This window comes from Hemiscyllium ocellatum, chromosome 12, assembly GCF_020745735.1.
Source record: "Hemiscyllium ocellatum isolate sHemOce1 chromosome 12, sHemOce1.pat.X.cur, whole genome shotgun sequence".
Taxonomy (NCBI): Eukaryota; Metazoa; Chordata; class Chondrichthyes; order Orectolobiformes; family Hemiscylliidae; genus Hemiscyllium; species Hemiscyllium ocellatum.
In genome coordinates this window covers 53,496,750-53,524,536 of record NC_083412.1, presented here as the reverse complement: position 1 = coordinate 53,524,536, position 27,787 = coordinate 53,496,750, and the positions used below count along the sequence as shown (strand labels likewise).

Sequence of the window (27,787 nt, the reverse complement as noted above, 5' to 3'; positions counted from 1 at the left end):
CTTCTAAGTCTTTCACAGTAACACACTCCAACAGAAATTTGAAAAGGGTCACAATCAACACAAAGAAGAAAGAAAACTCGGTCCATCGCGAATATTAACCCTGGCCAAAATGAACAGATGATCCATAATGGCAAAATTTGTTTAATGTCATGAAGTCCAGAATATGGTTTTGAAAATACAATCAAAAACACTGTCCCATGGTCATTGTTTCTTTGGCTGTTTTTATGGTTCTCTTTGATGGTACTGAGTACCTGAGTTTATGTTGGCATTCTGACAAATCAGGCTGTGAACAGAAATGATTAGCCACAACTTTAAAAAAGCTGAAAGGGTTTACAAGTGTGTCCTTCATTTTGTTTAAATTAGAAGCTACTGTTGGAATAGAAGAGCAAGGAGATTTTATGCCACAAAATGATTACAGCTTACAAAAAACTTTCAAAACATTATTCAGATATGCAAAGTTTTGCACAAAAACTCACCGCTCTGTATTCAAAATGAAAAATTGCTGAAGATTTCTGTGAATACATGGTAAAAACAGAAGCAAAAATTATTAAAGTGAGACAGTTAGTGATGTCCTTACCCAGATTGGCATACATAACAAAGAGGTTGAAGTACTGTGTCAAGTGCCGTCCATGCTCAGAAACTTCTCGTCGGAGTAGGTTCAGAACAGCTCTGAGAAGGTGATCGCTGAGACTTAAATTATCGAAAGCCTGTACAGCACAAATAGTTTAAAAAACAACTCGGTCTAATTCACAACAATTCAAAAACTTTTTATTAATTAAACACTTCTGTTAAGATGACTTTTCTTGTTTCTTCTTCAAGCTGCAACTCCTTGCTGATTCACTTGTCCCAAATGGTCATTATTAATTGGAGAGTTTTGGCAATCTCTTTGGACCGATCATGTACCAAGAACATTGGACTTCTATGTCCAATATGAACATCCTGCATGACAAACTTTTGATCAGCAGCAAATTGATTAAAGTTCCTGTAAGAATATTCATTACGGTACTGTTTCTTAAAAAGAAAGTACTTCACTTGGCAGAACAATGAATCTGAAGGGGTGAAGAAGAAACAGATAGAAAACTGATTTGAAGAGGACTTATATATTCTAATTGAACAAGCAGAGCCAAAAAGAGTGGCACTGGAAAAGCAGTGCAGCTCAGGCAGCAGCGGAGCAGCTGGAGTCGACATTTTGGGCATAAGTTCTTCATCAGAATTGTGGAGGGGGAAGGGGGCTGAGAGATAATAGAAGGGTGGGGCAGAGGTGTTAAGTGGATTTAGGTGAGAGGGTGCAGGAGGTAAGTGGGAAGGAAGATGGACAGGTACGACAGATCAAGAGGGTAGTGCCAAGTTGGAGGGTCCTGAGGAGGAAGATAAAGCCTTCTTCCTCTAGTTTGGGAGTGGGTTTGGTTTGGCGCTGGAGATGGTTCAGGACTTGCATGTGCTTAAGAGTGGGAGTTGAAGTGGTTGGCGACAGGGCAGTGGGTGTTTTTGGAGTATGTCCCGCTGAACCATTCTACAAATTGATGCCCTGTCTCCCCCACGTACAGGAGGCCACAGTGAGAGCAATGGATGCAGTAGACGAGGTGGATGTCTTTTCGGGGTGGGGGGGGGGGGGGGGGGGGGGGGGGAAAAGGAGAGAGGGGCAGGGGGAAAAGGAGAGAGGGGCAGGGGGAAAAGGAGAGAGGGGCAGGGGGAAAAGGAGAGAGGGGCAGGGGGAAAAGGAGAGAGGGGCAGGGGGAAAAGGAGAGAGGGGCAGGGGGAAAAGGAGAGAGGGGCAGGGGGAAAAGGAGAGGGGGCAGGGGGAAAAGAAAGAGGGGCGGGGAAGAAAGAAAGAGGGGCGGGGAAGAAAGAAAGAGGGGCGGGGAAGAAAGAAAGAGGGGCGGGGAAGAAAGAAAGAGGGGCGGGGAAGAAAGAAAGAGGGGCGGGGAAGAAAGAAAGAGGGGCGGGGAAGAAATGTATGAATTGATTTAAGTTCTATTCTAAGAATTTCACCATTACAGCCTGCCAACTTAGAGTACACGGCCACAATCTCTACTACACGTCTCCTGCTGTTCAGTCCATTACCTAATTACATAAATTTGTATAACAGTTTCCAAAATATCGTGCTAAGTAACATATAGTTAAAGAGTTGTTGGTCTAATGCTCATTTTCTGAGCAGGCTGCAATGTTATTTAATTAACTATTTCAGGTTTTACAAATGTGATTTATATAACTAAAAGATTTGGAACAGAATTATTTTCCACCTTTCAATATAACACAACACTGCTGCCTCTAAATAGCGGATTTTGCAAATCAACAGATAGTGGACTATACAAATGCAGTATAAAAGGAAAAGGTTTAGATGCTTAGAACACATAAGAAACAAAGTTGGTTGTAACAGCAGATTACAACATTGTAGACATAATTCCTTCATAAGAATGGAAGTGCACAATTAAAATGTTTTTCTTGTGAAAACATTCTACAAAACAAACAAGCTCGTATCTGCCTAGCTTATGAACATTCTTACCTGAGTGGAAGGTCCTGGGGATGCAAAAGGAGAGGGGCATGGTCCATCTTGCAAGGAGAAATGTGCAATAAATACAATGAGCTTAGCAAAAGCACTCCTCACTTCTGTACTGGGGCATTCCAGAAGGTACTCTGAGAAGCGATTTGGATAGGCAAAAAGAACATTATGTGCAAACCAACAGCGTACATTCTTGCTGTGACGGAGCAGGATACACAATGCATCATACCTGTTGGGTAAAAAGAGACCTTTCCTCAAAAAAAATTACACAATGTAGAGTACAGTCTAAAATGCAAAAACAGAATGACAAGCAAGGTTAGTAGCTCAGGTTAAAGTTTAGGGTGTAGGTTTGCTCGCTGAGCTGTAGGTTTGATATCCAGACATTTCATTACCTGGCTAGGTAACATCATCACTGGCGACCTCCAAGTGAAGCGAAGCTGTTGTCTCCTGCTTTATATCTTTCTCCTGGATGGGGTTCCTGGGGTTTGTGGCGGTGTCATTTCCTGTTCGTTTTTGGAGGGGTTAATAGCCTGTCCCAGGATAGCTGTGCTGTCCCAGTTGAAATGGTGAATTTTTTTCATCCGTGTGTAGGGCTACGAGGGAGAGAGGGTCGTGTCTTTTTGTGGCTAGCTGGTGTTCGTGCATCCTGGTGGCTAACTTTCTTCCCGTTTGTCCTACATAGTGTTTGTGGCAGTCCTCGCAAGGAATTTTGTAGATTATGTTGGTTTTGTCCATGGGTTGTACTGGGTCTTTTGGGTTTGTTAGCTTTTGTTTGAGAGCTACTAGGATTCCAAGGGGTCTTAGTAGTCTGGCTGTCATCTCTGAAACTTCTCTGATGTATGGTAAGATGGTTAGAGTTTCTAGCTGTGTTTGGTCTGCTTGTCATGGTTTGTACTTGAGGAGTCTGCGCACTATTATTTGAGTATCCGTTCTTCTTGAATATGTTGTATAGGTGGTTCTCCTCTATTTTCCGAAGTTCGTCTGTGCTGCAGTGTGTGGTGGCTCGTTGGAATAGTGTTCTGATACAAAGAACTACACGCAAGACTGAAATACCTAGTAGAAGAGTCACAGCACTCCATCCGCTCCACCCAGGAATTCCTAAAAATCAAAAACACCTAAATAGAGGAAGACGAAGCAACGATCTCATTTGACGTAACAGCACTGTTCACCTCCATCAGCCTCGACCTGGCAAAGGAAACACTTACCACACTTTTTGAAGAGACCATCACACACACACCAACCACCATTAATCACATTACCAATGAAAACATCATGAAGCTAGTGGACCTGTGCCTCACCACCCACTTCACTTATAACAACATAGTCTACAAACAAACCAATGTGATTGAAAGTGAAGTGGGTGGTGAGGCACAGGTCCACTAGCTTCATGATGTTTTCGTTGGTAATGTGATTAATGGTGGTTGGTGTGTGTGTGATGGTCTCTTCAAAAAGTGTGGTAAGTGTTTCCTTTGCCAGGTCGAGGCTGATGGAGGTGAACAGTGCTGTTACGTCAAATGAGATCGTTGCTTCGTCTTCCTCTATTTTGGTGTTTTTGATTTTTAGGAATTCCTGGGTGGAGTGGATGGAGTGCTGTGACTCTTCTACTAGGTATTTCAGTCTTGCGTGTAGTTCTTTATATCAGAACACTATTCCAACGAGCCACCACACACTGCAGCACAGACGAACTTCGGAAAACAGAGAACCACCTATACAACATATTCGAGAAGAACGGATACTCAAATAATAGTGCGCAGATTCCTCATGACAAGCAGACCAAACACAGCTAGAAACCCTAACCACCTTACCATACATCAAAGAAGTTTCAGAAATGACAGCCAGACTACTAAGACCCCTTGGAATCCTAGTAGCACACAAACCCACCAACACACTCAAACAAAAGCTAACAAACTTAAAAGACCCAGTACAACCCATGGACAAAACCAACGTCATCTACAAAATTTCATGCGAAGACTGCCACAAACACGACGCAGGACAAACAGGAAGAAAGTTAGCCACCAGGATACACGAACACCAGCTAGCCACAAAAAGACATGACCCTCTCTCCCTCGTAGCCCTACACACATGAAAAAAAACCACCATTTCGACTGGGACAGCACAGCTTTCCTGGGACAGGCTAAGCAAAGACATAACAGAGAATTCCTGGAGGCCTGGCACTCCAACCACAATGCCATAAACAAACGCATAGATCTAGATGGCATCTATCAACCCCTCAGAAAACAAACAGGAAATGACACCACCACAAACCCCAGGAACCCCATCCAGGAGAAAGATATAAATAGAAAGCAGGAGACAACAGCTTCGCTTCACTTGGAGGTCGCCAGTGATGATGTTACCTAGCCTGGTAATGAAACGCCTGGATATCAAACCTACAGCTCAGCGAGGAAACCTACTCCCCAGAATGACAAGGCTATTTCTTCAATGGGTAATAGCACTATTTAGTCATACATGCACTGGATTTATTAATTCAATGAAGAACTGAGTAAAGGATCAGCTAAGCCAAATCCTCTTGTAAATCAACAGAATCTGTCTAGATTGATGCTTACATAATCATTTGGAGCAATTAGTGGGGAAGGGGAGAGGGGAAAACTAATTTTACAAAGTAAACAAAAATTGCTTTCCTCTCTCACCTGAGGAACAAAATTTCTCGAATTTGGTTGCACGGGCAATAGCCAGTGCATTTCTTTCCTTCTTATGTAGATCCACACAGGACAGCTCTTAACTAGAGACAGGGTCTCACAAAGACCAGTGTGGAAGTATCATGACACCACCATCGTCAAGCAATAGAAGAAAAAGAGGGGAGGGCAGCAGAAAATTTTGCTTCCAAATATTCCATCATGGAAAATGTAAATTTACCCATCCCTACCCTTTCCCAAACAGTTTTCCTCTCCAGTTAGATTCACCATACCAGCCACTGAAAGTGCCATGATTATCAGAGGCTTTTTTCACAATTCACCCACCACTACAAACAAGCTGTAAGTTCTTTTGTTTTAAAGTTAGCACTGTTTCAATGCTGGCGAAAATGAACAATTAAACTATTGATGTAGAGTGTCAGAGTTGCATGAATATCTAAATTATATTTTTACAAATGAGTTAAGAACAGAAGTAGGCCACTTTTGCCCATTGAACCTGTTTCATCTTTCAGTAAGATCCTTGATTAAACCTCAACTCCATATTCCTTCTCCTTCCAACGCAAACTGGGGGAACAGCATCTCATCGAATTTGAAATCCTGCAGTATTCAGGACTCAATATCAAGTTTTGACAATTTCATGGCAAAAATCATCCCACCTCTCCACATTTTTCAAATTGATTATTTTGAGCGTAACCAACACATTTTCAATTACTGAATTTCCATTATTATTTAACGAGCAGTACTATATCCTTGGCTTACTATCAACAATGACCCTCTCTCTCTCTGAGCTCCGTCTCTGACAAATCCACTCACACTTTCACCTCACAGCTACCCTACACCCACAACTATCTGCCCTACCCCCAACTTCTTGTTTTAAGTATAAATACCATTCTTCCCTTTATTGATAGACCAACTCCCCATTTTATCCACACTTGAACTGTTAACAGCCTGGCTTTCAATAAACACAAACAATAAAGTTTTCACTTCTAAATTGCACAGTTCAAAACAACATCTGCGCCCAGCTTGGTGAAAAGAAATCAAATTTTGATGACAAGAAAGACTCACCATTCACTTGCTGGACCACGGACTATTTTCTTTGTGTGAAACCCAGTATTAAACAAAAATCTCGCAGCAAGTTGAATACTGATCATAGCCAGTTCTTCAGCTTCTGGTAAGAGATGATCTTGCCCTGCATAAGAAAAAATGATTGAGAAACAAATGCTAACAAGCTTTCTCATTTTAATTTTTCAGACATCACCTCAACAGAACATTTCAAACGATTAACGTAAAATATTTCTAGCTGTCATGACTTACTTGATCAAGTTTTAACTTTCTACATCATTGAATCAAACCTCAATGCTCTAATTGAATAGTCGGCTGACAGGGATTTAGCACTCCACTTCAAGTTGTTGGCAATTTTCCAAAAACAAATATTTAAAACAGAACTGGATTGTGAACTGACATCCAGTTCACAACCTCCATTCTCACAGAATTATCGAGGCATTGTTGATTAATCAGAGTAATCAATCTTTCATTAATTTGCATTTAACACACCGTGATATGACACAAGGAATAATCACAGTGGAGGAGAACTTTTGGTGCCATAGCTTTGAATTCATCACTCCTTTCCAGCATGACAGACCGCATCACAAATTACTGAAGTTTTTCTATCGTAACACAAATTCATAAAAGTTTCCAGAAATAAACAACCCGCGTTTGAATAAATAACTAAACGCTTCTAACATCAATGTAATAGATTTCCTGCAGCAGCTGCTAAAAATAGTGTTCTTTCAGAAATAGTGGCTTGATAAGATGAAACAACAAAGGAGACTGGCTAGTCCACAGAATCATGCTGATTCTTCAGAACCATCCAATTATGTAACTTGCAACCATACAAGCATTTAGGAAGCTGGTAACAACGATGAAAGAAATGCAATACATTGATGTGTAAGATCACAACAGATGTGGGAAAACAAAAGGAATGCATGCAAAGATTTAGTACAATGTCCTCTTCTTTAGTAATTAAATCCTCTAACCAAGTCAAGGATGCATGAATCTTTTTAATGCTTTTACTAGTTGCCCTATCACTTTAAAATTTGTGGACAGATGTAGACCTCTGTTTCTACCATCTAAACTGACTTTCAGTTATCTTCTAAAAAGGACCATAAGAAATAGGAGTGTAAGTCAATCATTTTGAGGCATCAAGTCTGCTTGACCATTCAAAATGATCATGCGGATTGCTTTGTATTTAATTTCCCTAGTCCTGTCTATCTCAGAAAACCTTAGAATATTCCCTTGCTTAGCAAGATTCTATCACCCCTTTAAAAACATTGAGTGATTTCATCTCCTCCACCTTCCAAGGTAGTATCTTCCAGAGTTTCACAAGCCTCAGAAAAAAATTCTAATCCGTGTCTTTAAATAAGATTTGAAAAAAAACGTAGCATCCAAGATGTAGTCTCACAAATGTTCTGCCTAACTTAAGCATAGCATCCTTCAGATCATGTCAAGTTCTCTCATTATGAAGAACAGCACACCATTGGTCTCCTTGATTACGTGCTGTACTTGCATATCAACTTAGTGATTCATGCATTAAAACACCTGAATCTTGTCAACCTGTTGCTCCATCTGTTTGCTTTGTGCCCCCTCCCTTGAGAGTCATTTCATTGCTCCCATTTCTCTTTCACCTCCTAGTTTACAGGAACACCAAAACATTTTTATATTTGTTTTGTGAAGAGAGCAGAAAATTCTGTATTTCATCTGCCATTTCCTTAAAATCAACAGAAGAATAGTAGATTTCACTAATTTCATTCTCTGGAGGATCAACGCACACACTTTTTAAACAAAATACCTGTAGAAACTCTTGCTACTCATTTTAACATTGCTATCTAGTTTCCACTTGTATAAATTTCTTCATTCGATTAATGTTTTAATCATTTTCTGCTTTCTTTGCAATCTGACCAATCGCCTGACCAGCCATTGTCTCTGCACACATCTGCTTTACTCAAGTTTGATACTTTCCTTAACTTCTTTAGTTAACTATGGATGGCAAGGCCTTCTTTTTCTCCCACTTCCAATCTCCTCCAGACCAAAGGGGTAGCCATGGGCATCTTCACTGGGTATGTGGAACTGTCCATCTTCCATAGCTACACCGGCACCATTCCCCACTTTTTTCTCCGCTACATTGTTGATTTTTTTTGATGCTACATTGTGCTCCCACGAGGAGGTTGAACAGTTCAATTTCACCAACACATTCCACCCCAACCTTAACTTCAACTGGACCATCTTGGACACCACCCTCCCCTTCCTGGACCTCTTCATCTCCATCAACAGTGACTGACAATACAGATTTTTTTAGATTAGATTCCCTACAGTGTGGAAACAGGCCCTTTAGCCCAACAAGTCCACACTGACCCTTCGAAGAGTAACCACCGAGACCCATTTCCCTCTGACTAATGGACAATTTAGCATGGCCAATTCACCCGACCTGCACCTCTTTGGACTGTGGGAGGAAACCTGAGCACCCTGAGGAAACCCACACAGACATGGGGAGAATGTACAAACTCCAGTCACCAGAGGGAATCGAACCTGGGTCCCTGGTGCTGTCTTCTACAAACCCACCACCTCCCACAGCTACCTGGACTATACCTCCTCCCACCCTGCCTCCTGTCAAAACATTATTCTTTATTCAGGTTCCTTTACTTCTTGCCACTTCTGCTTCCAGGAGGATCAGTTCCACCACAGAATACATCAGATGGCCTCGTTCTTCAAAGACCACAATTTCCCCTCCTAAGTGGTCGATGATGCCCTCCAGCACATTTCATCCTCTTCCCGCACCTCTACCTTCGAACCCCACCTCTCCACTGCAACAAGGACAGAACCCCGCTGGTCATCACCTTCCACCCCACCAATCTTCGGATACATTGCATCATCCTCCACCATTTCCGCCACCTACAAGCAGACCCCACCACTAGAGATATATTTCCCTCCCCTCCCCACCTCTTTCTGCATTCCATTAAAGACCATGCCCTCTGCAACAGTCAGGATCATGCCCCCCCCCCACCCCGCCCCCCCCCCATCAACCCATACTCCCCTCCTGGCACCTTCGCCTGCCACCACAAGAATTGCAAAATCTGCGTCCTCACCTCCTTCCAAGACCCCAAAAGGAGCCTTTCACATCCATCAGAGATTTATCTGCACTTCCACATGTCATTTATTGTATCTGTTGCTCCTGATGCGGTCTCCTCTACATTGGGGAGACAGGATGTCTACTTTCAGAATGCTTCAGAGAACATCTCTGGGATACACACATACAATAACCCCACCGCCCCATTGCCAAACACTAAATCCCCCTCTGCTACGGCCAAGGACATGCTGGTCCTCCATCACCAAATCCTAACTACCTGACACCTGAAGGAAGAATGTCTCATCTTCCACCTTGAGACCTTTCAAGCTATGTGGATTTCACCAGTGTCTTCATTTCCCCTGCCCTCACTTTATCCCAGATCCAACCTTGGCACCACCCTCATGACCTGTCCATCTTCCTTCCCACACATCTGCTCCACCCTTCTCTCTGACCTTCACTTCACCATTACCCCCACCTGCATTTAACTATCACACTCTCAGGTACCTACCCCCCAGTACATCCCCTCTACCCTATTTATCTCTTTACTCTCTTGGCATACAAGCCTCATTGCTGATGAGGGGCTTATGCCCAAAATGTCGATTCCCCTGCACCTCGGATGCTGCCTGACCTGCTGTTTTTCCAGCATCACACTTTACTCTGATCTCCAGCATCTGCAGTCTTCCCTTCCTCCTCTTTGAATATACTAAGTAATCTGAAATATCTCCTTCAACTATCCCTCTTTAGATCACACTCCAATTCAGCATGCCAACTCACTTAAGTCAGTTGTCACACTAACACAGTATTTAAAGTTTAAGACATTTGTGTTAGACCCAACCTTCTTCCTTTTGATTTGGACATAAAATTCAAACACACTGTGGTCACTGCTATCTTGGAGGTCCCTTGACTCCAAGGTCATTAATTAAACATGTCGCAATACACAATTCCAGGTGTGGTATAATCTGCTTTCTGAGGGCTCAAAATTCTGTTGCTCCAAACTCCCTTGAAAACATTGTGTGTTCGGCTTATCCAGACTCACCAGTCAATCTAAGTTTTGCTAACTTGTATCCAAATTGAAGTTAGCCACAATTATTGCAATCCCCTTATTTAGTTTGCCCCACATTGCAGACTATTTCCACAAATGACTTCTTTGCCCACTTTTTGTACCTCCACCCAAACCAATTCAATATCCTGGTTGCTGAACTGTGGTCATCTCTAAATAATGTACAAGTGTCATTTTGATTAACAATACTATCCTTCTACTTCAAATCAAAATCAAGTATCATAGATCCTTTAACATTCAGGGATTAATTTTGGCAGATACAATTCCATTTGGCTATCAGTGCATATTTAGGAACTTCAATGTGCACTATTTGTTTACTTAATTCAGAAAGCTACACAAGTCAGATACAGAGCTTTTACTTTTGTCTTTTTCTAATCATTCTAACAACAGTATCGCAGTTGTTAGTGTATTTCCAGATTTTTGTTTTACTTCTGACTCTTACATCCCAAATTATAATTTCTCCCTTACCCTGTCTTGGACACTTTGATATACAACATTTTACCATACTTGATCCCTTGTCCCTTCAATTCAAAACTTTCTCTGACTTAGACAGTTCAGAAGATAGGTACAGCCCCCACTTTCCCCACTCCTGGAGCTAGTGCAAATGCAAAATTCTGATTAAGAGTCACTGGACTCAAAACATTAACTGTTTTTTCTCCACAGATGTCAGACCTGTTGTGCTTCTCCAGCACTTTGTTTCTGTTCCTTGGGCTGGACTCACTTCACATACAATCTTTGAGCTGGGCATTCATCTCTCTAAGCTGACTTGCTCTATATGCCAGTGAACATGTGGCTCAGGTAATAATCAGAGGTTACAACTTGAGGTTCTGATTCTAATTTGGCACTCAGCTTCTCATACTGACCACCTCCATTGTGCTGCCCATATTGTTGTTAACTACATGGGCCATGATGACTGAATCAAGTAAATTTCCCCTCTCTCACGCAATACAGTATCTGTAGTTCAGTTTCCAACTCATACTCTTAAGTGAAGCTCCTTGAATTTCACACACTTGCCCCAGACAGGTTTGCTCTTGATCAGCATGCCATCCAGGGGCTCCCACATGCGACAACTGTGACATCATTGCCCATCCTTCATGTGTTTCATGGAAAAGTTTAATTATTTTATTGATTTTATACTTTGAAAGTAAGCTTCATTAACCTCATCACCAGGTGCTATATTACATTTAAACTTCAGACTCAGATACCAAATTGCTTGCTTTAGTTTCCTTCCTTTTGTGCAGGAAATATTCCGGAGGCTGAAAATGTTTAGGAAAAGCTGAAGTAAACTAATACAACAACTCTTTCCCTTCCTCTGCCCTAACTCCCTTAATCATTTACTCTGGTACTCTATTGTCATCATTTTCAAGGGCTAAATTGCTCTGAGTTGATCAGTTTTATGCGTTAATAAAGCCTTGACTCACTTATGGAGCTAGTTTCAGATGGTTCTTTAGAAATATACAGTCTTTGTTTCATCCTGCAAATGAATAACTTCCTGTACCATGGAGCTACGGTCTTCTGCGCAGCTCCTGAAAACTACTTCAGCTTTGCATGTCGTGTGAAAAAAAATCAAACCTGTAAATGAACTGGCATACGTATGGAGTTTGCCATTAAGAACACTTCCACAAGGACTTCAGAAATGCATTCCAATGACCTCAAACCAGCCCTAAAAAGATCAAACGTACCCAATAACTCAGGAGAGATTCTGGTTTATGACTGATCAAAATGGAGAAAGCTGAGTCAGGAAAGAACCAAACACGTTTATACACTTCGTGGGAGCATGCAGAGACGTCAAAGGAAGTGTATAAACCTCAAAACAATGACTTATCCAACCTTTCATGCATCACCTGTCCCGGCACAGCATGCAGATCACAGTCAATCGAACAGCTATCTCAGAACCCACTGAACTGAAGCAAGTCATGTTTGATTCCAAGAAGAATTTCAGTTCTGAGATACCTGAGCTAATGGGTCACAATTGATACATGGCAATGACAGGATTTTGCAATTCAGGGTGAGAGAATTAATTTAGGCCAGAGGGATACAATAATTCAAGCTTAGTGGTTTGAGGACAAATGCATGCGTATTAGAGTGCGTGGCACAGTGGTTAGCACGGCTGCCTCACAGCGCCTGAGACCCGGGTTCAATTCCCGACTCAGGCGACAGACTGTGAGGAGTTTGCACGTTCTCCCCGTGCCTGCGTGGGTTTCCTCCGGGTGCTCCGGTTTCCTCCCACAGTCCAAAGATGTGCGGGTCAGGTGAATTGGCCATGCTAAATTGCCCATAGTGTTAGGTAAGGAGTAAATGTAGGGGTATGGGTGGGTTGCGCTTCGGTGGGTCGGTGTGGACTTGTTGGGCCGAAGGGCCTGTTTCCACATTGTAAGTAATCTAATCTAATCTAAAAATATAAAGTGAACACTAATTTTGAATTTGATCCACAGCCCTGAGCGGAAATGAAAGTTAGCATTTGCCAATTTTAGTTACTCACTATATAGTTTGGCCAATATAAAATCTGCCAATTTACCATCAAAGTTTTAAAACTATACCTTCATTTTCTTTTGCTAAGCTTAGAAGCGAGGAACGTGCTACTGTGATTGGTTTTCATTGCACTTTTGCAAATAAGGATTGTTGCATATTATTTTTCTATAGCTTAATATTGGACAAAGCTGTAAGTGACATCCCATTTCTTGATAAAAAGAATAGACTAAAGAATGCACAATTTTGAAATCCGAATTTGAGACCCTCATTCTAAACAATCTATCTGACACACAACGCATAGACTAGCAAACAAAAACAAATTGCTGGAGAAATTCATATCTGGCAGCATCTGTAGAGAGAAAGCAGAGTTAATGTTTTGGGTCCAGTGACCTTTCTTCAGAAACATGCTGAATTTTCCAGCAATTTCTATTTTTGATTTCCAACAGCCACAGTTTTTTCGTTTTGTTTGCTACAAAGCAGCAAATGCAGTTTTAGTTGTGCAAACAGGCTGGTACAATGGCAAATGTGCTACACTTACTTATTTACTGAGGTCTCACTACAATAAAACAAGGGCACATGCAACTTAAATGCTTTGGCCTTGAAGGGAAAACAAGTTAGCTGTGAAGTCATGAGCCTTTTCAGTTTCCACATGCTAGGACACCAGAAACGCAAGGGTAGTGCATGCATTCCAAATCAACTACAGAGGAACCTCAATTATGCAAACACCAATTATCTGAAAATCTGATTATCCGAAGGAGATCTCGAGGTCCTAGTAGAAACATTAAAGACGTGCTTCCAACAGTGATTGTGTCGTTTGTTTACAGTGATTAAACAGGCAGAGTCTCCAAATGACTGACCTCCCTCTCTCTCCCCCTACAGTTTACTGGAATTCTACATAGTGTTATACCCTAACCATTGGACAGGATTTGGGGGGTGGTCGGGGGGCAGTATTGGGGGCGGAGTCTTGCGCGGTGTGCTGCTACAGTCTCCTGAATGGGAGCAGACTTTAAAAACTCAGGTCCCAGAGGAAAGGCATTTAATTGAATAATCGATTATTCGAATGAAATAGTGCACGCCCATCTCATTCAGATAATCAAGGTTCCCCTGTACACTGTTAATGCACCCATTGCTTCTGTTGATTGTAAGTAACAGTTACACAGGCAATTTGGTTGCCGTTACCTTCCACAAAGTAGGTGGTACATTGATACAGTATTTGCTTCCTTATCAGCTAAAAGGAGGTGGTATCGCTCTTCTGGAAAAGAGCAGATGCAGACCCTTTCGTCCAACTAGTCCAAACCAACGATGTATCAAAACCAAACTGGTCCCACTCGATTTGGCCCATATCCCTCTAAACTTTTGCTGTTGATGTACTTATCCAAATGTCTTTCAAATATTATAAATGTCCTGTTTCCACCACTTCCTGTGTGAAAAAAGTTGCCCTCATGTCCTTTGCAAAATCTTTCTCCTCTTACCTTACCTATGCCCCTCAGGATTTTATACACCTCTGTAAGGTCACCCATAAATGCTCCAGTGAAATAAGTTCTAAATATCTTTACAACTCAAACCAGCCATAGATGGCAACATTCTGATAAATCTTTTCTCAACTTTCTCCAATTTAATATCCTTCCTATGGCAGGGTTACCAGAACTGTACACGGCAAGCCCCCTTCTGGAGTACTAACATCCTGTAACAACCTCAACATGAAATCCCAACTCCAACACTCAAAAGTTTAAGCATTGAAGACAAGAGTGCTAAGCACTTTAATGGTTCTGCCTACATGCGATGCAAATTTCAAAGAATTATTTTAAACTGGAATGTTTCTAGGAAGGTGAACCAAACTGTTAGTTTGCAACCATACTTTTAACAAAATACTACTTAGATTTCATCTGGAATACTGCATGCAGTTTTGGGTCCTACATCATAGTAAGACATGAATACATGTCAACATAGAAGCAATTTTGGTGCAGTGAGAGTGTCCCTACCCCTGGATTATTTCCTGTTTCAAGCTCCACGGGCTCCAGAGGTGTGGGACAGCAATTCTGAACAGTTTGACAAAAGTACTTTTCTTAAAAACAAGAATGGTTCCATGAATAGAAACTTCAGTTATGTGGAGACTGAACTAGTTCGGCCTGTTCTTCTGGGAGAGAAACATTTTATAGATGTTTGCAACTTCACGAGTGGGCTGAATGGATAAAAGAGACAGCAGCTTTTTCCACTCATTCAAGTTACAAGAGTAAGAGGGCACAGATTTAAAGTGATGTTGGATGATATGGTGGAAAAGCATAGAATTTTACACAGCAAAGAATTACAGTCTGCAATGCACTGCCTGGAAATATGGAGGAGGAAGTTTCAATTGAACCATTCAAGAGAGCACTGGATGATTATCTGGATATAACTCATGCAGAAAGGTAGGAGGAAAAAGGAGATTGGCAGTAAGCGACGATACTTATTTGAAGAACCATTGTAGGCATGATGGGCCAAAAGGCCTCCTTCTGAACTGTAATAATTCTGTAATTTGTATAACATATCAACATAACACTCATCAGACCAGCTTCTGATTAAAAAGTGGAGCTGTGGGATTAGATTGGGATTGCTCCAGTTAAAAGTCTGAGTTTCAAAACCTCATGGAAGGTTACTTAACACCTTCCTGAAGTGCTAATGGGCCAATAACATTGAAATACTCTTCACTAAGTGTACTATGAATACAGAATTCACTTGAGACTGGTAAAATAACATTGCATCTTGTGTACTTTTGAACTTTGTAACATAATGCATTGCTGGCTGGCCAGATTGTAAAAACCTCACTTTAAAATAAACTGTATACCGTTAGCACTTAGTATCTGACCATAAACACTTTACGGACAACATACACTTTCACAAACCTTTACTTTCAAACAGAGATCTTAAAAGTTGGCATCAGTAAAATTCCAACTATGAAATAAATGATTTTGCATTCCTTAAGATGAAATATAATATTAGCCAAGACAGAAGGTATACTCACCAGGTGGAGGATTCAGGTAGACACTGTTACAGGTCAGTAGTTTCTTAATAAATTGGAAATACTCCAGGCTATACTGCATTCTGTTGTGCATGAACTGCACATTCTGTTTTCGTACACTTCGTTCAATGACACTTGGCATTTTTATCTGGTGTGGTTTTATACTAATCTCCAGCTCAGAAATGTACTTAATTAATTCATTATCTTTAGCTAGTGTGTCCATACGTTCATAAAACAGTATGTAAGCATTCCACCATCGCTTTTGCCGCCTGTATGACATTCGTTTCATCATATGGTCAAAAACTTCACCCATATACTCGCCACCAAAGCACTGGTTTTTCATTTCTTCATCATCATCCATTTTGCACTCAGTTACATCACCATCATCAAACTTATACCATTTGTTTTTCTCACCATCTCCACCATTTCGTTGAATGATGTATGAATAATAATGTCCTCCACTTGCCTGACCACTATGCACTAAAACACCAACCAGTCTATATTTAGTGCTACCAGGCTGCTCGTTATCTGGCTGGTCATTTTGAATCAACTGATTTTCTGGGTTGATGTCATCCCCTTCCAATTTGGCAACCCCAGCCACAGTGTAAGGTTCCATATCCAGCTCTCGTGGAAATTCAAAATAGTCATTGAACTTAATTGCACATTCCCTTTCCCAGTCATAGTCAAATCGCTTCAGTTGAATTGCTAAAACTGGTGGCAGCTTCTTGATTAGTAAACGCTTCACTGTATCAACCTGCAAAACAGAAAAGACATTAAATATAATGTTTAAGAAGCAATTACACAAATATAAATATCAAAAGAAACCTCAGCCTATACAAGAGAACACAACTTTTTAGTATATTTTCTTTCATATATTCTCTCTTTATATGCCTTTCCTAAAACAGGAAATAATAGAGTACAGCTGCAGTCAGTTATCCTGTACTTCACCCAATCACATATAATAGGCATGATTTGGAGATGCTGGTGTTGGACTGGGGTGCACAAAGTTAAAAGTCACAACACCAGGTTATAGTCCAACAGGCTTAATTGGAAGCACACTAGCTTTCGTAACGATGCTCCTTCATCAGGCCCTACCACCTGATGGAGTGTCACTCCGAAAACTAGTGTGCTTCCAATTAAACGTGGACTATAACCTGGTGTTGTATGATTTTTAACTATGTATAATGTGGACATTCAACTGAGATGTACAGCAGCTAACCAACAAATTCATCTTTCAGTTTACAGCAACACTTGTACAGAACATACAGAACATTACTTTAGTCTTATGAAATACCAACAGTTAAGACATGGGTATCGACTTCTTGATAACAAACTTATGAAGGGTTCAGATAACTAACTAAACAGTTTGAAGTTAGGACGGCAAGGTGGTTCAGTGGTTAGCCTTGCTGCCTCACAGCACCAGGATCCCAGGTTCAATTCTAACCTTGGTCAACTGTCCCTGTGGAGTCTGTCCATTCTCCCAGTGTCTGCGTGGGTTTTCTCCAGGTACTCCGGTTTCGTCCCACAGTCCAAAGATGTGCAGGTTAGGTGGATTGGCCATGCTAAATTGCCCGTAATGTTAGCTGCATTAGCCAGAGGGAAATGGGTCTGGGTGGGTTACTCTTTGGAGGGTCAGTGTGAACTTGTTGGGCCAAAGGGCCTGTTTCCACACTGTAGGGAATCTAATCTAATCTAAAACTGCAACATCACAAACTTCTGTCAGCCTTCATCCTATCTGTAACCAACACAGTTTGCATAATTACAAATATCAGGCAAGAAGAGATCAGAACCTAACACAAGAATGAGATTTGGAAGTATTTTACAAAGTAAGTATGGTAAATGTTTCAAATCTCTTCTAAAAACAGTTTTGCATGGTAGATTTCCATTTACTTGATAGGTTTTTGTCTAAAAAGGTGGTAAAAGACAGAGAAAGGTTTTTTTTGGATTTGATTATAGACCAGGATAATTAAATAGCAAACTACTTTTAATGTGAACAATACTTTTATCATTTTCTAGATGTGACCTTAACTTTGCACCTCACAGCAGTTTAAACTTTCCATGGCACAGTTCAGAGAAAGAGTTCTTCACTTAACCTAGTCAACACCTTGATCAAATACCAAAAACATTAACCAGTCATTATTTCATGCAAGGTTCTAGGGTCTTGTAGAGTCCCCGAATCCCTCCAGTGTGGATGCAACAATTAGCTGCATGACATCACACTCTAATTTTATACTAATTTGTTCAGATATGCGGGAGTCACAGGCGTGAACAACATTTACTGACTGCTTCCAGTTGCCCTGGAGGTGGTGGTGGTGAGGTACTTACTTAAACTGAAGTCTTTGGACACTAGGGGTAAAAAAATGAGGTCTGCAGATGCTGGAGATCAGAGCTGAAAATGTGTTGCTGGTTAAAGCACAGCAGGTTAGGCAGCATCCAAGGAACAGGAAATTCGACGTTTCGGGCACTGGATTCCTGATGAAGGGCTTATGCCCGAAACGTCGAATTTCCTGTTCCTTGGATGCTGCCTAACCTGCTGTGCTTTAACCAGCAACACATTTTCAGCTCTTTGGACACTAGGTCAACTATAGTTTGGGAGCTGCAGGAAAGTTGATCAAGAAACAATGAAGCAACAGTGATATAGTTCCAAACTTGGATGGAGGATGATTTAGAAGGGAAATTGTAAATAGTAGCATTTGCATGCACCTGCACCTTCGTCCTCTTGAAGGAGTAGATTGCAGATTTGGAATGATAACATAACAGCCTGAATGCATTACTGCAATTCATCTTGCATATGGTGCACAGTTCTACTACTATGCATGATGGTGCAGGAACAGTATGTTGAATGTGATGGATGAGGTGCCAATCAAGCAGACTTTGCCCTGCATGATGTCAAGCTTCTCGGCCCCAGTTCAGTGCATTCTATCACAGTCCTGACTTGTGATTTTTAAGTGTTGGAGAGGCATTGGGGAAATATGTAGATTGTGATTTGTTATCAGAGGACTACCTTAATCAAAGATCTTTGAATTTAAACTTGAGAGAATATAGCTCACAAACGCTTAAAAATTGCACTTTTACCACCACCCAAAGTTGTAACATACATGCTATCTCCTCGACACTTCACTTCAGCTCTGAACAAGAGAGTCATCTGACCTCGAAATGTTAGTTTGCGCTCACTCAATGGATGCCATCTGACCCGCTGTAATCTCCACCATTTATGGTTTTCAGGACAAACTTTGTATTTTGGATTACACAGCCAACTGCCACTAATTTAGCTCACATGATACAACTGAAAAATGGATGTTTTCAAGGTACTGGAAAATGACAACTACATTGCACTAAGCGGACTGGAAAAAGAGAACATATTCCCCCTCACAATCTCTGAACAACCGCTATAAGCAGCGATGGTGAAATTCTCAATCCAGTTATTTCAACATATCCACCTCACACATTAGATCTGCTATCACATACATCAAGAGATGGGCTTCAACTTATAATCATAACATGTTTGCTAATCTCTACAAAAGTTCTTATTTATACAATGTGAGGGACTATTTTAATATTAGCTTCCTAGGTTTTGAAGCAGCAGTGCATCTACACGGAGGAAATGGTGGGAGATGACAATAGTTGGTCAGGTTATGAAGGCACTGGTCACAGAAATTAGCCCAGTGAATATTTAAAGCTGGAGGAAAAAGCTTTGTAGTTCAACACTTGGAGGGACTAAAGGTGCAGTGGCAGCATAAGACAAAGAAAACCTGTGTGAAGCTGTTAACCTCTCAAGGTAGCTGAATTAGTTGTCAGCTGTTGAGCAGCTGGAGGGCTTAATAACTGCTAAACAATGGATTTCTTTCAAATGCTGGGACGAGATCAGATTGGGATCTCTGTTCGGTGCAGATGATTTGGATCGAAGGATCTGTTTCCATGTTGTATGACTATGACTCTATATTGAATGGAATTCTCCTAACATTTAATGTTTAGCAATTCTCTTCCTCACCAACAGGTACATATTCTGGTTAATTCTGCATTGCTGTCCTAACCCTATATCTCTCAGATGTCGTTTCATTCTTATAAACAGAATGTCAGTGGCACATTCCAGTGCTGCAACCTAAATCACCCCAATCAAGTTGTTGCCAAAAGCAAAAGATATTATTGAATTAGAAATCTATAGTATGGAAGATGGCATTTCAGCCCACTGCAAGCTGGGGCTAGCATCCATTTATTCATACTTTCCAGCACGGGCAGCCTGATGGCTGGTAGATGTCCCACAAGACTGCAGCACTAAGAATAATGATGCATGAATCATAGTTCAAACTTTCCAACAGGATTTTCAGAAATATTTTTGCAGGTCCTTTTGTTAAAATCCCTACAGGGCTGCTCATGCCTGAATTCTCACTGGAGAGCCATGCAACAATTAAGAGACTGTTATGAGTTACATTAGCACACAAAGGACCTCTTTCTCTACTCCGAATTCCTCTCCTTGACCTCTCCATGTGATCTCCTCCACTCTCCCTTCCCCACTGTCGCCATTATGTATCTCTCAAAATGTGTATTTTGTTATCCCTACAGGAAACACTACCGAAGATCCACTTATATAGGGGAAAAGAATTCAAGCATTAATAGTTACCATCAAAATGACAGCAAACATGATCCCAAGGAGGAAAGAAAGGATAAACCTAATTATGAATAAACAATTGCAACACTGAGCAATAACTGGTGAATGATGCGTTGTTACTAACATAAGCAACTGATACCTTGGTTTACCAATGCATCAATTAAAACGGTCTTGATTAATGAGGGAGAACAACATGCCTATGAGGTTGGTGCTTCCTGGTGGATAACAATCTTTAATCCAAATCTGTGTACATACTGAATGGAAGAAAGCATGCGATCTTTGAAATTCTCAAATAGAAGTCAAATCACAAAATACTTAAAGTGTCATGGATTAAGAACTAAGAATTTAAGAGAAAATTGCTTACCTTTTTGTTGCATTTCTCACAATGGTATGCATTGGCACCTTCCAGTAGGTCTCCTTTGACATACTGTTCAAGTGAATCAAGCAGATTTTGATGATTTCTAATGTCAACATTCAGTGTTGTGAAGGATTCCTCACATTCATATCTTAAAAAAAAGTAAAAATGTATTGCAATCACGACACCAGAAGTATATCACAATAGAAAGTGTGGAAATATTATAAACTTTTATGAAAATAATGATAGAATTCAAGAGGACAGAGACTAGTGGAAGAAGGAGAAGGGTGGGATAGAATTTGATAGTGTTCAGAACACTGACTACAGTAGATAGGGACAAACAGCTCACATACACCAATGTGCTGTGCATGGTCACAAAGGAGATCACATGTAGAGTGAGACACAACCGGAGTATATAGCTTGGGGAATTTTGAGATAATGTGGGAATTTGGAGGGGGGAAAGGGGTGCTTTAAGATCTGAGCTTGTAGGGTATTTTAACAGGATCAATTCAAGCCCAAGATTTGGAGCCCAATACAAGAGAAAACGACAATCGCAGGAAAACCACATTACTGGTTGGTAGAATAACCAACTATTATTAGTTACTTTCAAATCGAAGGTAAATATTTCCTCTATTCACAAGTTACAAACTGAAAGACTAGCAGGAAATTTTCAATAATCAAATTAAGAACAAAGTGAATAATATTGAGTCTAACCAGCTGATGCGTTGTACCTGCACTATGTAGTGACTAATTGGCATGGTGGCTCAGTGGTTAGCACTGCCGCTTCACTGCACCAAGGAGCTGGGTTCAAATCCAGTCTCGGGTGACTATCTCTGTGGAGTTTGCAAGTTATCCCCGCATCTGCATGAGTTTCCTCCGGATGCTCTAGTTCCTCCCACAATCCAAGGATGTGCAGGTCAGGTGAATTGGCCATGCTAAATTGCCCATAGTGTCAGTGATGAATATAGGGTCTTGGGTGGGTTGCTCTTTGGAAAGTCGGTGTGGACTTGTTGGGCTGAAGGACCTGTTTCCATACTGTGGGTAATTTAATCTATGGGGCGGCATGGTGGCACAGTAGTTAGCACTGTTGCCTCACAGTGCCTGAGACCCGGGTTCAATTCCCGACTCAGGCGACTGTGTGGAGTTTGCACCTTCTCCCCGTGTCTGCGTGGGTTTCCTCCGGGTGCTCCGGTTTCCTCCCACAGTCCAAAGATGTGCGGGTCAGGTGAATTGGCCATGCTAAATTGCCCGTAGTGTTAGGTAAGGGGTAAATGTATGGGTGGGTTGCGCTTCGGTGGGTCGGTGTGGACTTGTTGGGCCGAAGGGCCTGTTTCCACACTAAGTAATCTAATCTAATCTAATCTAAAGTGTTGGTTGACTGAGCAACTCTAGCTCAGTTGACGAGTTGAAGTCTGAGCTTTAATATTGTGACACATGAATGAGGGCGAAAAGGTTGCATGGACACCTTCAGGAGGCAGTCACACCAGATTAACTCAAATTTGATAAGTGGTCAGGGAGAGGAGAGTGAGACTACAAGTGGGGCAGATAGAGTGATCCAGCACAGTGCTGAAAGAGTCTCAGCCCTTTAGCTTGTCTATCAGGTGCGAGATTCTTGTTCCCTGTATGGACAAGACCAGAGGCCATAGGTAGATGAACAAACTGTCCACAGCACTGTGGTACAGGGCGACATTCAAGAGTGGGAGAAAAGAGAAATGTAGTTGTAATTGGGAATAGTACAGTTAGGAGAGTCAGCACAGTTCTATGGTCAGAATCCAAAGTTCTGAAGGCTGCCTGGCACTCAGGCTTAGAACATCTCATGAGCTGCACAGGAACTTGGAGTGGGAGGGGAAGATCCAGTAACATACAAATGGGAAGGAAGAGGAGAGAGATTCTGCTAAGGGAAGATGAGCAGCTCGGGGCCAAACTGAACAAAATTGAAAAGGTGCAGGGTCAACAAGATTAAAGAGGTAAGCATGTGGTCCAAAAGATTGGCGTGGAAGAAATGGGTCTGAATTTATGGGACACTGGGACCAGTACTGGGGAAGAAAGGAACTGTTCTAATGGAATGGCTTGCACTTAAATCATTCTGACACCAGAGTCCTGACAAATCGTATAACTGAGGCTGTGGATAATGCTTCAAATGAATAGCAGGGGAATGGAATAAGTAAGAGGGTTCAAAGGAAGTTATTAAAGCTTCCAGGACAAATAATAGGAGAGTGAGTATGGAGAAGCTCAGGAATCTAACTTCAGGCACTGTAATTAAGGGGACAACTATGACAAGGGAGGCAGTCACCACATGACTGAGTGTTGCACTTAAGAGTCATAGTCATAGAGATGCGCAGCATGAAAACAGACCCTTCGGTCCAACCCGCCCATGCCGACCAGATATCCCAACGCAATCTAGTCCCACCTGCCAGCACCCGGCCCACATCCCTCCAAACCCTCCCTATTCATATACCCATCTAAATGCCTCTTAAATGTTGCACTTGTACCAGTCTCCACCACTTCCTCTGCAGCTCATTTCAAACACATACCACCCTGTGTGTGAAAAAGTTGCCTCTTAGATCTCTTTTATATCTTTCCCCTCTCACCCTAAACCTATGCCCTCTAGTTCTGGACTCGCCCACCCTAGGGAAAAAACTTTGTCTATTTATCCTATCCTTGTCCATCAATTTTGTAAACCTCTATAAGGTCACCCTTCAGCCTCCAAAGTTCCAGGGAAAACAGCCCCAGCCTGTTCAGCCTCTCCCAATAGCTCAAATCCTTCAACCCTGGCAACATCCTTATAAATCTTTTCTGAACCCTTTCAAGTTTCACAACATCTTTCTGATAGGAAGGAAACCAGAACAGCATGCAATATTCCAACAGTGGTCTAACCAAAATTCTGCACAGCTGCAACATGACCTCCCAACTCCTGTACTCAATACTCTGACCAATAAAGGAAAGCATACTAAATGCCGCCTTCACTATCCTGTCTGCAACTCCACTTTCAAGGAGCTATGAACCTGGACTCCAAGGTCTCTTTGTTCAGCAACACTCCTTAGGACCTTACCATGAAGGTGGATAAGTCCTGCTAAAATTTGCTTTCCCAAAATGCAGCACCTCACATTTATCTAAATTAAACTCCATCTGCCACCTCTCAGCCCATTGGCCCATCTGGTCAAGATCCTGTTGTAATCTGAGGTAACCCTCTTCATTGTCCACTACAGCTCCAATTTTGGTGTCATCTGCAAACTTACTAACTGTACCTCATGCTCGCATCCAAATCATTTATATAAATGACAAAAAGTAGTGGACCCAGCACCAATCCTTGTGGCACTCCACTGGTCACAGGCCTCCAGTCTGAAAAACAACCCTCCACCACTACCCTCCGTCTTCTATCTTTGAGCCAGTTCTGTATCCAAATGGCTAGTTCTCCCTATATTCCACGAGATCTAACCTTGCTAACCAGTCTCCCATGGGGAACCTTGTCGAATGCTTTACTGAAGTCCATATAGATCACATCTACCGCTCTGCCCTCATCAATCCTCTTTGTTACTTCTTCAAAAAAACTCAATCAAGTTTGTGAGATGGTTTCCCACGCACAGAGCCATGTTGACTATCCCAAATCAGTCCTTGCCTTTCCAAATACATCTGGTCTCTCCAGATTCCCTCAACCACCGACATCAGGCTCACTGGTCTACAGTTCCCTGGCTTCTCTTTACTGCACTTCTTAAACAGTGGCACCATGTCAGCCAACCTCCAGTCTTCCTGTGACTATCGATGATACAAATATCTAAGCAAGAGGCCCAGCAATCACTTCCCTAGCTTCCCACAGTTTTAGGGTACACCTGATCATGTCCCGAGGATTTATCCACCTTTATGCATTTCAAGACATCCAGCACTTCCTCCTCTGTAGTATGGACATTTTTCAAGATGTCACCATCTATTTTCCTACATTCTATAACTTCCATGTTCTTTTCCACAGTAAACACTGACGCAAAATACTTGTTCAGTATCTCCCCCATCTCCTGCAGCTCCACACAAAGGCTACGTTGCTGATCTTTGAGGGGCCCTATTCTCTCCCTAGTTACCCTTTTTTCCTTAATGTATTAGTAAAAACCCTTTGGAAGCTCCTTAATTCTATTTGCTAAAGCTATCTCATGCTCCCTTTTTGGCCTCCTGATTTCCCTCTTAAGTATACTTTAAGGATTCACGTGATCTACCCTGTCTATACCAGACATATGCTTCCTTCTTTTTCTTGACCAAACCCTCAAATTTCTTTAGTCATCCACCATCCTCAATACCTACCAGCCTTTTCTTTCACCGTAACAGGAATATACTTTCTCTGGATTCTCGTTCTCTCATTTCTGAAGGCTTCCCATTTCCCAGCTGTCCCTTTACCTGCGAACATTTGCCCCCAATCAGCTTTCGAAAATTCTTGCCTAATACCATCAAAATTGGACTTTCTCCAATTCAGAAGTTCAACTTTTAGATCTGGTCAATCCTTTTCTATCACTATTTAAAATCTAATGGAATTATGGTCGCTGGCCCCAAAGTGCTCCCCCAGTGATACCTCCTTCACCTGCCCTGCCTTATTTCCCAAGAGTAGGTCAAGTTTTGCACCTACTCTAGTAGGTAAATCCACATACTGAATCAGAAAATTTTCTTGTACACACTTAAATTCCTCTCCATCTAAACCCTTCACACTACGGCAGTCCCTGCCAATGTTTGGAAAGTTATTCTTACAGATAGCTGAGATCTCCTTACAAATTTATTTCTCAATTTCCCTCCGACTATTAGGGGGTCTATAATACAATCCCAATAAGGTGATCATCGTTTCTTATTTCTCAGTTCCACCCAAATAACTTCCCTGGATGTATTTCGAGGAATATCCTTCCTCAGTACAACTGTAATACTATCCCTTATCAAAAACCCTACTCCCCCTCCTCTGTTGCCTCCCCTTCTATCCTCCCTGTAGCATTTGTATCCTGGAACATTAAGCTGCCAGTCCTGTTTATCCCTGAGCCATGTTTCTGGATTTGCTATGACATCCCAGTCCCATGTTCCTAGCCATGCCCTGAGTTCATCTGTCTTCTCTTTTAGACCCCTTGCATTGAAATAAATGCAGTTTAATTTATTAGTCCGACCCTGACTATTTGACTCGCTTCTATTCTCAACTGTACCAGTCTCAGATTGACCTCTTTCCTCACTATCTCCCTGGGTCCCATCGCCCCAATTTTACTAGTCTAAATTCTCCCGAGCAGGTCTTGCAAATCTCCCTGCCAGTATATTAGTCCCCTTCCAATTTAGGTGCAATCTGTCCTTCTTGTACAGGTCACTTCTACCCCAAAAGAGACTCCAATGATCCAAAAATGTGAATCCTTTCCCATACACCAGCTCCTCAGCCATGCATTCATCTGCTCTATCCTCCTATTCCTGCCCTCACTAGTTCGTAACACCATGAATAATCCACATATTACTACCCTCGAGGACCTCCCTTTTAAATTCCTGCCTAACTCTGTGCAATCGCTCTTCAGAATCTCAACTTTTTCCCTTCCTATGTCGTTGGTTCCAATGTGAACAGTGACCTCCTGCTGACTCATCTCCCTGGTGAGAACATTCTGCACCCTCTCTGACACATCCTGGATCCTGGCACCAGGGAAGCAACACACCATTCTGATTTTTCACTGCTGGCCTCAGAAATGTCTTCAAAGTTTGTGAGAAGATTTGTAGCTCGGGTGCTCGTTGTTGTGGTTCTGTTCGCCAAGCTGGGAGTTTTTCTTGCAAACGTTTCGTCCCCTTTCTAGGTGACATCTTCAGTGCTTGAGAGCCTCCTGTGATGCGCTTCTGTGCTGATTCCTCCGGCGTTTATACTGGTTTGAATCTGCCGCTTCCGGTTGTCAGTTGCTGTCCGCTGCAGTGGCCGGTATATAGGGTCTAGGTCGATGTGTCTGTTGATAGAATTCGTGGATGAGTGGATCATCCACGAATTCTATCAACAGACACATCGACCTAGACCCTATATACCGGCCTCTGCAACGGACAGCAACTGACAACCGGAAGCGGCAGATTCAAACCAGTATAAACGCCGGAGGAATCAGCACAGAAGCGCTTCACAGGAGGCTCCCAAGCACTGAAGATGTCACCTAGAAAGGGGACGAAACATTTGCAAGAAAAACTCCCAGCTCGGCGAACAGAACCTCAGAAATGTCTGTCTGTACCTCAGACTATCCCCTAACACAATTGATCTCTTGGAACCCAACATATCCCTCATTGTATTAGAGCGTTTCTGAATACCAGAAACTTGGCTGTTCATGCTACGTTCCCATGTGTATCGATCACCGCCTACATTTTCCAAAGCAGCATACTTGTTTGAAATGGAGATAGCCACAGATGACTCCTGCACGAACTGCCTACCTCTCTTACCTTTCCTGGAGTTAACCCAGGAGTTAATCTATGTGACTGCATCTGCAACTTTTCCCCCTTCCTATAACTGCCATCCATCACCGCAGTTGCTGCAAATTCCTCATTGCCTCTAACTGTCTCTCCAACCGATCAACTTAAATGATTATACAAATCTAAGTAAATGAGCCTGCAGCACAGGTTGAAATTGATGGCTATGTTCAGAGTATCAGAGATATGGGTGCAAGGGGATCAAGGTTGAATATGTGCCTTATCAAAAAGGACAGGCAGATGGTCAAGTGTGCCTTGTTAGTAAAAAAAAATAAATAAATAGCAAGTGAGATTGTCATAAGGTGCTGAATCTGTGTAGTTAAAGTTAGGAACTGCAAAGGAATAAAGAATCTGATGGGAGTTGTGTAGAGGCTTCCAAACAGTCGTCAGGATGTGGGACAGAAACTAAGTCAGCATTATAAAAAGACAGAAAAGAACCATTACATTAATCATTACAATTCAGTGTACATGTGGACGGGAAAAGTCAGGTTTGTAGCAGACCCCAAGAAAAGGAATTTGGGCAGTATCAACAAGATGGTTATTTTTGGAAAAGCTAGGGTTAGAGCCAACTACAGAACAGG

At 41.9% G+C, this 27,787-nt stretch overlaps 1 protein-coding gene across 2 annotated transcripts in view; it reads right to left on the bottom strand.

The window, feature by feature from the left end:
• The window catches only part of usp9 (ubiquitin specific peptidase 9), a 275,529-nt gene that overhangs the window by 45,751 nt on the left and 201,991 nt on the right, over nt 1-27,787 (bottom strand). For both annotated transcript variants that reach the window (XM_060833551.1, XM_060833552.1), the window contains 5 exons: nt 20,781-20,922; nt 15,811-16,561; nt 6,220-6,343; nt 2,507-2,732; nt 578-707 (listed from right to left, as the gene is read on the bottom strand). In XM_060833551.1, coding sequence (XP_060689534.1) covers nt 578-707; nt 2,507-2,732; nt 6,220-6,343; nt 15,811-16,561; nt 20,781-20,922 — 1,373 coding nt within the window. The remainder of the gene's footprint in view (nt 1-577; nt 708-2,506; nt 2,733-6,219; nt 6,344-15,810; nt 16,562-20,780; nt 20,923-27,787) is intronic.